General features: G+C 33.5%; 2 protein-coding genes across 2 annotated transcripts; one reads left to right on the forward strand and one right to left on the reverse strand.

The window, feature by feature from the left end:
• LOC126815542 (protein DPCD) lies at positions 1 to 6,377 on the forward strand. The gene is made up of 6 exons (XM_050541234.2): positions 1 to 67; positions 3,978 to 4,058; positions 4,384 to 4,502; positions 4,719 to 4,852; positions 5,168 to 5,270; positions 5,789 to 6,377. The coding sequence occupies exons 1-6, from the start codon at positions 7 to 9 to the stop codon at positions 5,891 to 5,893; spliced, it is 603 nt and encodes a 200-aa protein (XP_050397191.1). The 5' UTR covers positions 1 to 6; the 3' UTR covers positions 5,894 to 6,377.
• A 682-nt stretch (positions 6,378 to 7,059) lies between these two features.
• LOC126815541 (DNA-directed DNA/RNA polymerase mu) lies at positions 7,060 to 13,852 on the reverse strand. Its single transcript, XM_050541233.1, has 9 exons — positions 13,703 to 13,852; positions 12,728 to 12,917; positions 12,303 to 12,389; positions 11,991 to 12,170; positions 10,601 to 10,672; positions 9,660 to 9,780; positions 8,967 to 9,099; positions 8,082 to 8,643; positions 7,060 to 7,445 (listed from the first exon to the last, which is right to left on the reverse strand). Exons 1-9 carry the CDS (start codon positions 13,849 to 13,851, stop codon positions 7,359 to 7,361), a joined length of 1,581 nt encoding a protein of 526 aa, XP_050397190.1. The 5' UTR covers position 13,852; the 3' UTR covers positions 7,060 to 7,358.
• Between the last annotated feature and the right edge of the window lie 18 nt (positions 13,853 to 13,870).

The raw sequence follows: 13,870 nt of genomic DNA on the forward strand, positions 1-13,870 counted from the left end.
AACAGTATGGCGTCTCTTTGGCTAGAAAAATTGAAAAAAGCACAAAAAACATGTTTAATTCAAGATGGTAAGACAGTAAATAGTTTTTTTTTCTGGCTTTGAGACTAGTCTATTTCCTGTGTTCAATAGGAAACAACACCCGTTACCATGTCGTATGCGCGACATGCGGCTGAGGGCACGTGTCAAAGACAGTTTTTCTGAATGGTCACCAGTGGCGAGCGGAGTGCCGCAAGGCAGCTGTCTACTGTCTGATTCATCGTAAATTTTAAACGGATTTCTTCGATTATGAACAAACTACTTAACGTTGGTTATTATAAACTTACCTGTGTGTTTGTAATGAACTCCCGTTCGATAAAATCCATTGCACAACTAATTATCACAACGATGAAAACAAGTTCTCTCTTGAAAAATTGAAATATCACAAACTTTTCCCAGAGAAAAATACCAATATGGAAGATGGTTACGTCACTCTGCGGAAGATATCATTTCGTATTAGGGGTGACAGCATAGGAAATTCAAGTACAATTACGACAAGAATCCATGACCACTCGGACCAAGAGATCACTCGGTTCAAGACCAGTCGGACCAAGTGATAGACCACTCAGCCCAAACAAATAGACTACTCGGACCATACAAAAAGACTATTCGGACCCAACAGAAAGACGACTCGGACCAATAATAAAATGTTGTTTTAATAAATTGATAATTGCGTTTGTTTTAATATAATTACTCTAACCAATAATAAAGTGTTATTTTAATAAATTGATAATTGTGTTTATTTTAATATGACTACTCGAACCAATAATAAAGTGTTATTTGAATAAATTGCTAATTGTGTGTGTTTTAATATGACTACTCGAACTAATAATAACGTGTTGTTTGAATAAATTGATAATTGTATTCCAAATCGCAAAATATCGAGAACCACACTTGTAGTCACGTTTAAAAAGGGGCATATAAACGTCCGGTCTTCGTATTATTATGTGCTGTTTATATTAACGCATCAAGGGCGGATAACTTGAAAACGTGTCTCCCCCCCCCCCCCCCCCATATATAGTAACCCAGGGGTTAGTGGGGTAGAACGGAATGAAACCACTGGGGATACCGCGAATGTGGAAAAAGTAAAATTAGGCTATCAGACAAGAACAGTATACCCGTATATGTAGAAACTGTCAAAAGTCTGGACATACCGAGTCTCATTGCAAGAGTAAAGAAAAATTAGATTGATATTTTTTTTTGGCACCATTATTAATTAATTTTAAAACTAATCGTTGATTTATTTACGTACACAAAATTGAACCAAACAACTCTAAATATAAGAATTCCGTGTAAGAATTATTTGCTTCTTTGTATTGTGATTTAATAATAAATAAATAGCATATTGTCTAGCCTTATAATATAATTTAATTGGTCCGACTGGTCTTGTTTTGGTCCGACTGGTCTTAGTCCGAGTAGTCTTTGGTCCGAGTGGTCTGGATACCTACGACAATTGGCATTGAGTTTGAGCGTTCGCACACATAACTACCCGCATTCCTGTATTTAGTTACCGTCTTTTACATTCTAGTAAAATCTCTGCAAATTTTATAGCTTTACTTTTTGAAATATTTTGTTCTAATTATTTGATTAGCGACTCGGATGGGAGTATTTACTTTTGAACACTCATGCCGCACAAACACAAATATACATTCGTTTTACGGGCTTTATCACACTTCGGTCAAAATTGTCGAATCGAGAATTAATGTTCCGCTTCTTACGGGGTCATACGGGCTTAGTAGCATTATATACCCACCCGGGCACCCAATACGGCAATAGACACGCTGAGGGCTGCCGCAACACGCTTAAAGATGTTACTGAAGCGGTTATTATTCGATCGAAAGAATGCGTATAAAATTAAAAATACACTCAGAGAATTCGGAGGTAAGCTTCATGATCCTTGTTAAATTATTTATAACATAAAGAAGATAGGATATTTATAGTTTATTCATGACTTTATTTTTACGAGTATCCGTGCAATCAGTGATATTTTAATTGTGAAGAAAATTTGATAGACTGGCGATCAATGGTTTCCATATAAATCTCCTATGTAATTGCCTTCAATTGATATTTTTCGTCGCCCAAACCCATATACGATCAAAATGATCGCGCTGTCAAACTATCTTTCAATGTTAACCAACCCCCGCAACAGGTATATTGGATTCGACCAATACGTCACGAAGACATTGTTGACATCGACTCTGTCGAAATTACAAGTAAATTTTCAAATTTTTCAAGAGAGAAATTGTTCTCATCGTTGTGATAATTAGTTGTGCAATGGATTTTATCGAACGGGAGTTCATTACAAACACACAGGTGAGTTTATAATAACCAAAGTTAAGTAGTTTGTTCATAATCGAAGAAATCCGTTTAAAATTTACGATGAATCAGACAGTAGGGCCCATTTTGTTTGTGATATACATCAATGACTTGCCAAGTATTTTGAAAAATCACTCGGGTAGACAAATTAATAAGAGTTCATAACGCAGCTCCAATCGGATCTGGACAATCTTGTAGCATAAGCATGGGCCGACACATGGCAACTTTGTTTCAATGCGGACAAATGTCACATACTCCACTTGATGATACAATAATCCCCACAATATGTACTGCATGAAGAAACACGACTCGGATGATGTAGTGACGCTAGCAACCTCTGAGGTTGAAAAAGATCTTGGTGTGTTAATAATATTAATAATAATAGACAACAGACTCAAGTTTTCCGGTCACATTCAAGCTCAAAGTGAACAAAGCAAATCGGCTTGTAGGCCTCATTCGCAGATCATATACATATTTAGACAAGGGCTGCTTAAAGATGCTTTTTGTTGCACTAGTGCGTCCCCACTTATTGTTTGGCAATGTAGCATGGTCGCCCGGGCAGTGGGGCGATAAAAAGTTGATAGAAAGTTTGCTAAGACGTGCGTCCATAAATGTGCCTTGTCTGAAAGAGCTCACATATTAGCAAAGACTGAAGAAGCTTAACCTTCCTAAAGACGGACCAGAGGAAATCTTATTGAGGTATATAAACACACACATGGTTTTTACTCAGTCAACCAGGACCTACTCCAGCTGGACACTTCTCACGTCACCAGGGGCCTTGCCACAAATTCAAGCTGTACAAGCAAAGATGCAACCCGAGTCTCCCATCACTACAGACTTTCAAAAAATGACTTGATTCGCATATGGCAGACAACAAATTTGCTGCGAAACTGGAATAGTGAGCTTGCCACCCACCTTGATGCAAAGTCACTTTGATAAGTGTAGTCGAAGAAATGGTATGGTGTGGTGTGGTGTGGTGTGGTGTGATATGTGATATGATCTGAGGTGATGAGGAGAGAGGAGATCTCTGATCTATGGTGAGAGGTGAGAGGTGATGAGGAGAGAGGAGAGGAGAGGAGAGGAGATGTATGGAAATAGTAAATAACATTAATGTCTTCCCCGTTTCTATTCGTCCCTAGTACTATTAAAATTAAGTTGCAGTATATGAAAATACTGCTTTATATCACCTCTATATTAAGAGAGAGAGAGAGAAATGTAGTTTAACGTCCACTCGACCTCTGGTCTGCGCAAACGTGAGCTTCATAATGGCAGAACAATTCAAATGTATTTTGTTTTTGAATCGCTAAATACCCCTATCTGTGCAAGTGAATAAAAGAAATAAAATTGTACATTAGATTAATCTCGAAATGGGCTAGTTTGTGTTGATTGACGGTAAACTCAATCTCTCTACCAGCAGTTTGCAACTTTTAGTTAGGATTTACTCCAGATATTAACATAGGCCTACGCATTTTATAGGCCCCTACATGTTGAACTAAAGTACATGTCAGCAGGGTGAAAAAGATTAAAATGTTAGAAACCATATTCAGCAAAAGTTGGTTTACAGTCCTTTCATAACCTAATACAACACATTTATCATGTGTTTTTGTATTGATTTTGATCCCAAGGTAGAAGAAAAATCCACTACACATTTGATGATGGTAATGAATTATCAGAGGAGTATAATGAAAAGAACAATGATTTAATAGGTTCGTATGTTATCAAATACTGCTATATTTACTAAAACTCTCTGGTCTTTTGTATTGTTCTGTTTTTGGTCCAGGAGAGAATTGGTTTTCTGCAAATTTCAGTTGCCACTATTCCTCTTAAAGAGTCTTTTTTTTTATATCTTGAATAACACAGTAAGTACAATTTAAAAAGAGTTTTGTGTATCCCAGTTGCTGCTTCAGCATTAAATCTCCTGGTTACATTTCCATGACGGTCCATGTATATGAATGTTCAAAAATTCATTTTTATGTTTTTCAATGAATTTTAAATCCATCCATCCCCTAATGATAATATTTTCTGTTCCAGTTCGGAAATGGCGTAAGAAAGGAACACTAGGTGGTACCAGCGGTTGGGAATTTGAAGTTGGAGAAGAATTAAAACCAAGATCTCTCGACTCTGAGGGATTAATGGAAAGTAACACAAATGTAAGTTGGTAGCTTGGTATAGTAGTGTGCTCTACTTATTGAAGAGTTAAATTTACAGATGTTTGTAGTTTCTGCATGTAGATGTACAATACAAGACTAAATCTGACAATCCAGTTGATGATTTTTAATAAGGAATGCCTATAGAATATTAACTATAAAACATTAGAAGACTGCTTTATCGATAGAAAATCTCTATACACCATTTTAATTTTGTAGCCAATTTTTGTAAGAAAAGACACAGCTCAGAATTTTCAATGGCGAATCCGTAACCTACCATACCCCCTTGATAACTATATAGTCAACATCAGTGATGACAACAAAAATATTATCATCAAAACTAAAAATAAGAAGTAAGTTTTCTATTTCATTTGGTCAGTAAGACCACTTTTCTAGATGACATATCAAATGATGCATTAATTAGCAGCTATTACTAGTATTAGGTATATGAATATGTATATGAGATCAATTGTTGATATTCTGTTTATCTGGCCTCAACCAGTCAGTACCTGATCAATCTCCTTAAGACACATGCATGTCAGTTCTGCATGATATTCTCCTATCTCTAGACATGACTAAAACATGAACTGTAATATTGAACAAACTGAATAAAGGTAGTTTGATAGAGAATGTAAAATGATATTAATTCATAATAATTATTTCTACAGGTATTATAAAAAGTTTAGTATACCAGATATGGAAAGAGCTGGATTATATTTACAACAAAATCAGACACAGTTAGCTCATGCTAATAACACATTAATAGTTTCTGTAAGTTACATAAATTTATGTGGAAATTTATCTTTTTGAGAGTGAATAAATTTAATTTACATGTTTATGAAATAAAATTAAAGCATCCCCGCTCAACAGAATACACAACAGATCAAGGGTATTGCACCCGAAACATCGACCCATTAAACAATCTTCTACTTATACAAGTCTGTTGTGTATTCTGTTGAGCGGGGATTCTTTAATTTTACTTAACTCCGCCCCGCCAGTATCATCTTTTGATCCAGTCTCCAGGCAGATGTATCAGCCTGTCCAGCTTTAATTACTCTCTATGGGAGTGTTGCCGTACCCTTTTCCTATTTCCATGTTTGTGAAATGTAAAGTGCTGGGGCTAGAAGAACTTTCATAGTAATTGTTCCTTATCAAACATAAACCCAAGGTTGAGAATATGCTTGATATGAAACCTGTCTGGTATAATAGTTCCCAAGAACAGACTCTTTGAATTTGATTAATAAACTACATTGGACATATTGTTACTGACATGATTTTTTATTTTACAGTATAAAAAGCCAGAAGAGATTTTAAAATTAGAGAAACTTGTACAGGAAGAAATAAAAAAAATGAAAGCATCAAGAGATGGTGACGTAGACTGTAACCCGAGCTGATTGATTGAATTATCCCTCTTTCGTTAAATATCATTTTGTACAATTTAAGCTTTTCATGTCCCGGTATCGGAACAATGTTTTAAAGCGCCACAGAGTAGTCAGACTGACTGAATGTTCAGCGCTATAGAAAACAATTATTATTATTATTTAATTTTGTGAATAAATGAAATGTCTTTAGTTGTGCAGAACAGAATATTTTTATAAAATTACAAATAATAGTTTTTTCAGATTGTTCTGCCTAACTAATTTATATTTCATGTAACGGTATTCTTCAAGTGTGCATTTGTTGTTTGACAGCATTAAAGTTTAATAGAATAAATTGTGTCATAAATTGAAAGTGTAACATTATACATGTGTATTATTTTCATCGATCTGTACTATATTTCTTATCTAAGGATGTTGATAAGTTTCAAGTATAAATATGAATTATGTTGTCGATCATATTATCATTTTAAAGTTGTTTGTATATATTATATTTAGACCAATATCTGAATTATGTTATATGTTTTTATAATATTCTATTAATAAATATTATAAATTTTGTTTGTTGAAAATATGTTTTTGTTACTAATTGTATTATTTATAGTACACAAGCAATATACACATCAAAGGTTAACACCTCATCAGCAGAATACTTTAGTTATTTAAAGACTGACAAAGTAATTTCTATGGTTAAATATGCAATACTAGAGCAGTCGTTGTTGTTTGTATTTTAGAGGAGAGCTGAAAAGAACGCTCCCCTTAATCAACAAATTAAAAAAATTGCTCCCCTAAAAAAGCTCTCCCAGTTTCGATAAGAAGAGTGATTTAGAAATTGAGGAGAGTGATTTGATATCAAGGAGAGTGATTAGTTGTGTGTATGGGAAATGGTTCTGAAGATCAATAACTGTTGGGGGTCATTTCTGGATTCATGACTTTGTAAAGGAGAGCGATTTTTAATTTTAAGGAGAGGGAGAAAAAGCTCCCTTTGGTCGACATTCATGTGAGTGGCAGGTGCTTGAGAGCGATAGCTCGCCTTAAAAAACAATGACTGCTTGAGACAGCATAATTATGCTCTTTCAATGCCAAAGTAAGGTGTCGTTAAGATGCACTACCACTCTACCAGTTTATTCATTTTGGACCTCAGTTTCCGATTTCACTCGAAAATGATATAAAAAAAATTTCAAAACTATTGAAAATAAACTGTATTTTAACTTTGATAAAATCAAAAATAAAAATTATGTGTAAGAAATAAAAAAACAAAAAACAATAAAAATATAGATTTATAAGTTACAAAATAAAATATCACTAAGTGAAGTCGTCAACAACAAAACAATAAACCAAGTTCCTCTTTTAGCTTTCATTGTGATTCTTGTTATACTGGCACTTTGACATAGCCTTATTCCAGTTTCATTGTTATAGTGAAGCCTGTGCATTTGAGATTTTGAATCTCACTGGAATCAAAATCCTTGCTTAAATTTCAATCTCAACAGTTCCTGTCAGAAGGCTCACGAAAGGTTAGATTAAGATTTTCAAACACTTCTTTCTCACTGGATGCAGGAACAGTCACATTCTGAAAGTAAATGGAAGTAGTCTTTTATCAATAAAAAGCATGTCAAACCAGAAAACATCATGCACAAGAAACCGAGTTTATAAGCTGTTGATTGTACAACCGATAACAAGGAAACTGTCCACCAGGCAAAGTTAAATATAAGAAATGGATATAAAACCCAAAACTATGTTAAATAGTTATTAGTTTGTATTAATTAATAAAGCATATATAATAATCTACCAAGCAACAAACTTGACAAGACTTTATTAGAAATAAGGAAGTTTTAATCCAGGACTTGTTTCGGGCCGCAAGCCCTTTTATCAACTGGATTAACACTACTCTTTCTTATACAGTATTGCAAAGTTTTTTGATCAGATATTATTAAGTATGCATTATTATTTTGAAAGATGATTTCCTTTTATCCCCAACCATATCACCAAGATCTGATTTTTTCCTGCACTGTAACAGAGACTCATCCCCACAATTATAGTACTTTTAGGACAGCGTTAATTCGTCAGTCTTGGATTGTTTTTATTTCAATATAGACTAGGCTTCACTTAAGGGTAATTTTTCATGGATCTTCCGTCACCAAAGGTGTTCAACAAAATCATCTAAATAGTTTAATGATAAAGTCTGAAATTTTTTTAGAAAACTTACCTTTGATAGATCATATAAACCATGACTTGTCAGTTTCATATTTAACACTCTCTGTGAATAAAGTCTTAAATCACGATTAAAATGTTTATTCCCAGTCCAACCAACAAGAGCGTAATAATACTGATCATAAGGGGAGATAATCAGGTCCACCCTTCTTGCTTTCCAATCTCTGGTAGATTTGAAAATATCAACTGGTGATAAAGTTTTAGATGTGAGTTTCCTTAATTTGACCTTTGGTTCTTCACAGTCATCCAATGAGCCTTTAATTACTGATTTTGTAGCTACATTAATTTTAGTAAGAATGTCTGAACACCCCTCAATGAAAGTTTTTGGAAATTTACAAATTCCTAACCACTTTTCAAAATGATCTAACTGTCCTCTCATGCTTAATTTAAAATCTCTTTGATAGACTTCTGGTGAAAAACTGGATCGTTCATGATTACCACATAATATTAATTCTTTCTCTTCCAGTCTTTGTAACAAAGTTGCTAAAAGTCCTGTTTCACTGCCTAGATCTGGATGGGTCAACAATAAATCTACATCATGGCCAATTGGTTTACCTCTATAAGTATATAACAATCAAATATCTATACTACACTATAAGAAAATTTAATCCATTTTTGGACCAGGAATTTGGACCCAAGCACTACTCATCTTCTTGTTTGTCATGCTCAGTTGCTGGTCCATAGTATACTCGTACTTGTTATAACAGGAACCCAGCTTTAAAGGGGAATAATAAAATCAATATTTCAATCGGGCGTTTGTTATTTACATTAATCCCATCCATCAAATGAAACTGGTTCTCCTTCAGGTAGAATAAACTTGATTGAAAGCTGCTATCCATTGGACTGAAAGTCAGATATATGAATTTAAATATAAACAAACCTTCTAAAGCCACCAGTCAACACAACACAAACACCAGGTAATATTTTCTCAGCTTCTTCACAAACAATTTGTGCAAAAACATCAGCTTCTGTACGAGACACAGAGTCCATTAACTCTTCATGAAATGCTACACCTTAAAAACAAGTTTCACAAATATTTCTGTATGGTTTATAAACCCACAGTCCACTCTGAGAAGGAACTGAAATATGGTTAATCTTCTGCTTAAGCATCTTTACCTTTGGGATTAATACAGGAAAAGTAATGGAACAGACAAGGTGCAAAAACACAAAACAGTATCACTATCCTCTTCTCGAGATAAGGATCAAAATGACCACACTGACCCTCTTGGTTTTTTTTCTTAACCCAAGTTGTGTGATCATTTTAACCTTCAATCAAGTAGTTATAATCTTTTAGCTCTACTTTAATAAACCATTTACATACCAATCTTACAAAGTCCCCACTAAATTCTTAACAAACATGTTATTTAACATTATCAGATATATTAATACTTGATAAAATAAACTTTATTGACTGTACTGATATATCTTATGTACCAGTTTACTGATATATCATAAATGACTAGTATGAGATTTTCTATATATTTACAACAGATATCTCAGTGTATACATAATTAAATGACATTTACTTGCCATTGCAGTGTAAATAACAAATCAAATATATTAAAATTTATACCCCAAATAACTCTCCAATCATTCCGTAAATCTTCAATGTTTATATCTTTTAAATTATTCCAACCTTTCTCAATCCATTTTTTAGCTGTTGATGGTCCAACACCAAATATACTACTAAACAGCTGAAATAATTAATACATCATATTATCTGCTTGATGAGTATGGTGTTGGCTAGCCATTAGCTCCTGGGTTCCATTCAGATGTTGCCCGATAAATTTCCCCAATCTTGGTTCCTCTCGTCATTGGTGCAGGATGGAAGGTGTTGAAGAAAAAGCACCTAACCGTTTGATTGGAATGAAAAAAGAACGATGTAAAGGCCTGATCTATATATCATAACCAAACTTGTGATCGTCGAACAAATTAAATATAAAATTGAAAGTTTAATATTGAGTGGAAAAATTTTGTGCATTATGCAGTTGAGTCAGTTAAGTAGAGCAAACAATTCCATTGTTATAGAATTCATCAATCCAAATTTTTTTTATACTCCAATCTACCATCTAGCAAATTGTATCTATTGTGACACAAAATGAATTTAAACATTTTATCGTAAAGCCGAGGACACAATAATTTAAATAAACAATAAACAGAAAACAAAATGGTGTAGTTGCTGTTTTTCATGTGACATTCAAATGACGACTCTCACTACAGGAAATGTGTACTGATAATTGGGCTGAAGGGTGTTGTTTGTATAACACTAAAAGAACTAAATTTAGTGACTCGCCATTTTGAAATCATGCGATTTGTCTTTGATTCTATAACTCAGTTTTGATGTTAGGGCTATTTCGTTGTTTCTCATATGTTTTTGGTTTGGTAATATGCAGTTTCTGTTTGGGGAGCATATGACCAAACGATAGCAACACAAATATGTTTACTTTTTATTGTTTATTTAATTCATGTGTAACTGACTTAAAAGTAAAGTTTACAAGAAATAAACAAACCAACCTTCATCTTATGAAACCAGGGATCATTTACAATATCTTCTACTTCTTGACAATAGCCATCTTCTAATATTTCCTAATATTCAAATATTTGTACATTATACTTATTACATAATTAATCAGATATTCCCATGACAACAATCATACAATAAATAGTTATTTATTACACAGGAGACAGTAGAAACAATAAAATAATATAAAGCTACATAGAATATACATAAACAAATCTTCCTGTTTATAATGAATGTACAATTACAGAGGTTTACAAACACAAACCCTAATCTCTTTGCTTATATTAGCACCAGTGCCGGACTGGGCCTAAGCTCATTAAAAAAAGTGGGCCTAAGCCTATAAAGAAAAAAAGAAAAGAGAAAGAAGGGGGAGGGAGAGGAAAGAAAAGGAAGAAGGAAGGAGAGGACAGGACAGGACACAGAACAGGAGAAAGAAAAGATAGGAAAAAAATGACTGGCAAACAACACAAAAAAACAAGTGTACTACAAATAGTACAAGGGAAGAACTTTATGAGTTTGACCTCATTATACCGAGAACCATGTAATTCTTCTTTTAATCTCTTGACACTGAAGAGAATTCTCAAATTCATCTAATGATAGTGCTCTTAGGTCATTCTGTTATCTAATTGTACTAGGAAATCAAAAATTTGCCTTCTTCTGCTTTGGTCTGAAATGCTTAGAAAATGGGTTTGCAGTTGTCAATTTTCAAAATTTTCCTGGGGGGAGACCCCCCTCGGACGCTCGCGTGCCATTGGCGAGCTTGTGACGCACCAAGCTTGTGTGGGCCTTGGTCAATGACCCGACAGGTAGGCTTCGGCCCACCAGTCCGGCACTGATTAACACTAGTTAGCACCTATTTGAACTAAGGGACATAAATGTTGGTCCAGAGTTTATAGCATATGCATCTAAAAAAGTATTATATTCAAATTTATTATATAATGAATCTACCATTCCTATAAAAACATCTATAGGGGAAAATAGATTGAAGGTAAAACTCAGTGTAATTAGTAGACTACAGGAATAAGAAATACCATCATAATGCAAGATTGCTGATGCTATTGTCTTGAAATATCTTTCCATATTTTTTTTTTTTTTACCCTGCCAAGCGGAAATCATTTACTCATGAATTATATGCTTCTGAACACCTTTTTTATGTATAAATACATACTTTCTTAAAGTAAATACTGGGATATACAAGATTGGTGGATTAATCATCATATATCATATTTAAATGCTGTAATTTAAGAGGATTAAAACATGATAGATAGTGCAAGTTAAGGTTACATTCTCTGATGCAAATATTCATGTTCTTTCATACTGGAGGTAAACAGCACTGTTTATATATAGGTTCTGTTATAAGTGTTATAACAATATATATCTAACCTTTATGACCCTTGAACTGTGACCTCCAATATCTTTAATATTTTTCAAACTACTAATATTTGTAACTTTGTATGGTAGACTTTTTAAAACACACGAGGCTCGTCTGAAAGCCAGTGCTCTAGAATAGTCTTGCTCTTGATCTCGAAGTTCTGCATATTTCTCCAAAATTTCTAATGGTTCCTGAAAAAACGAATTACAGAATAAAACACAATCTTAACTAATTTAAACTTCACTGATATATTGTATGATATGAGTTTTTGTGTTTCATCAAAAGATAAAACTTGGAATTGACAAACAATATAATGTACTAACAGTAAACTGTTCATTAAAATGTTTAAATGGTGTTGCTCTCTGACATGCCCATTCTGGTATCACAGGTTCCACATTCTTTTCCTCTTCCTGAATAACAACAATAACAACAAATTAAAATCTACAGTAGCATTACAAAATAAAAGCTATAAATGACAAATGAGGCTTACGAAGCAAATACTGTAGCAAATGGTAATGTAGTAAACACTAATAAATATTGTAATTTCACAAAATCTGCTATCTTGCTGATATACTACAACTTGTTAATTAATGATTTGAATATCCAGTTTCAGTAATTTACAAAACTATAATTTGTTTGTTTTGTAACTTTGTGTGGCATGCTAGTTCTTTGCTTGTATGCCCTACATGTACATTGCCCACAAATCTGAAAAATTACAATGGTGCTCTTTAAATTTCAAGTACTTTACCCTAGGTTTTATCAACTGTATTTTGTGCTGGATTTCAACTGAAACAGGATATCCAGCTTTAATACTTTCTATAAACCAGACTGTTTTAACAATATGCTGATCTTTTATTTCAGCCTCTGTTTTAACTTCTAAAATTCTTAATACTTGTTCGAGGTTGGTGAACTCTGAGACAACATGTGTTACTGATGAGCTAAAAATCAGTTTGAAAATAAATATGTATATTTCCAGCATTTTAAATTTAGATATCAGGTTGTGCAATGTTTTTAATTTCTACATATCTCATGCATTTTGTTTTTATGACTAAAAAAAATATTACTAGGTACTGTATCACTCTGAAACAAGAGACTTAACTTGCAATCATATTAGCTAGTCTTAAAGGAGCTAAATCGCTAATATTTGGGACCTAGAAATTGACACAAATGGGTTGCAACACATATAATAATATAATATGAATGTATATAAACTGGTATACATTCAATCATTTCTGTTTTAACAGTAATTTCTAATCAGTTATGTTTGGCCAAATTAGCCAGAAGTCTCAATCAAATGGCAGTCTCTAGCGTCTGGTTATTCCAGTCTATACCGATAGTATTTATTGCGCATGGTCTCCAGATAAGAATATGGCGTCACGGTTTGACATGACTTGTCTAGCCTACTTCTTTGAGTCCCTTTACAAATGGTGCTGAAATGCATTATGGTACACGAATTGGTAAAATGTTTATTTTGTCTTAAATATTGGATGTCAGAAGCCCATCTTTTCCCCGGTAAGATCACAACATCAATGTTGATTTAAATTCACAAATAAATCATGTTTTCAATGTCGAAGACTATCTCAGATGTCTGGACTAACAACTATGAAACTTGGCTGACCATAAAATTAATCAAAGGTATAAAAAAATAGAAATATTTAATATCAAATCAAGCATCACTGACTTACGGAACTGTCAAATAAATGACCCAAAGTAGTTATTTTACCAATAATTTGGGGAAATTTGTATCCCTTTCTTTTTAGCACCTATCTTCATATCTTCTAAGCGTCGTTTTTGTATCTTTTGAGGCATTATATATATCAAAACGTTTTGTTTTGACAAATTGTTTGGAATTTTGTTATCATATACTGCCATCTTGTTTAGTTTTCTGTGA

This window comes from Patella vulgata, chromosome 3 (assembly GCF_932274485.2).
Source record: "Patella vulgata chromosome 3, xgPatVulg1.2, whole genome shotgun sequence".
Lineage (NCBI taxonomy): Eukaryota > Metazoa > Mollusca > Gastropoda > Patellidae > Patella > Patella vulgata.

Bases quoted from the DNA above. Each gene is read 5' to 3' on its own strand.
- LOC126815542 (XM_050541234.2), top strand. From the start codon at position 7: ATGGCGTCTCTTTGGCTAGAAAAATTGAAAAAAGCACAAAAAACATGT. The intron at 68-3,977 runs GTAAGACAGTAA...TTTGATCCCAAG, and splicing joins AACATGTTTAATTCAAGATG to GTAGAAGAAAAATCCACTAC. The intron at 5,271-5,788 runs GTAAGTTACATA...TTTATTTTACAG, and splicing joins ATAACACATTAATAGTTTCT to TATAAAAAGCCAGAAGAGAT.
- LOC126815541 (XM_050541233.1), bottom strand. From the start codon at position 13,851: ATGGCAGTATATGATAACAAAATTCCAAACAATTTGTCAAAACAAAAC. The intron at 12,918-13,702 runs GTAAAATAACTA...ACTGATTTTTAG, and splicing joins CAAATTTCCCCAAATTATTG to CTCATCAGTAACACATGTTG. The intron at 8,644-8,966 runs GTTTGTTTATAT...ATATACTTATAG, and splicing joins TTGACTGGTGGCTTTAGAAG to AGGTAAACCAATTGGCCATG.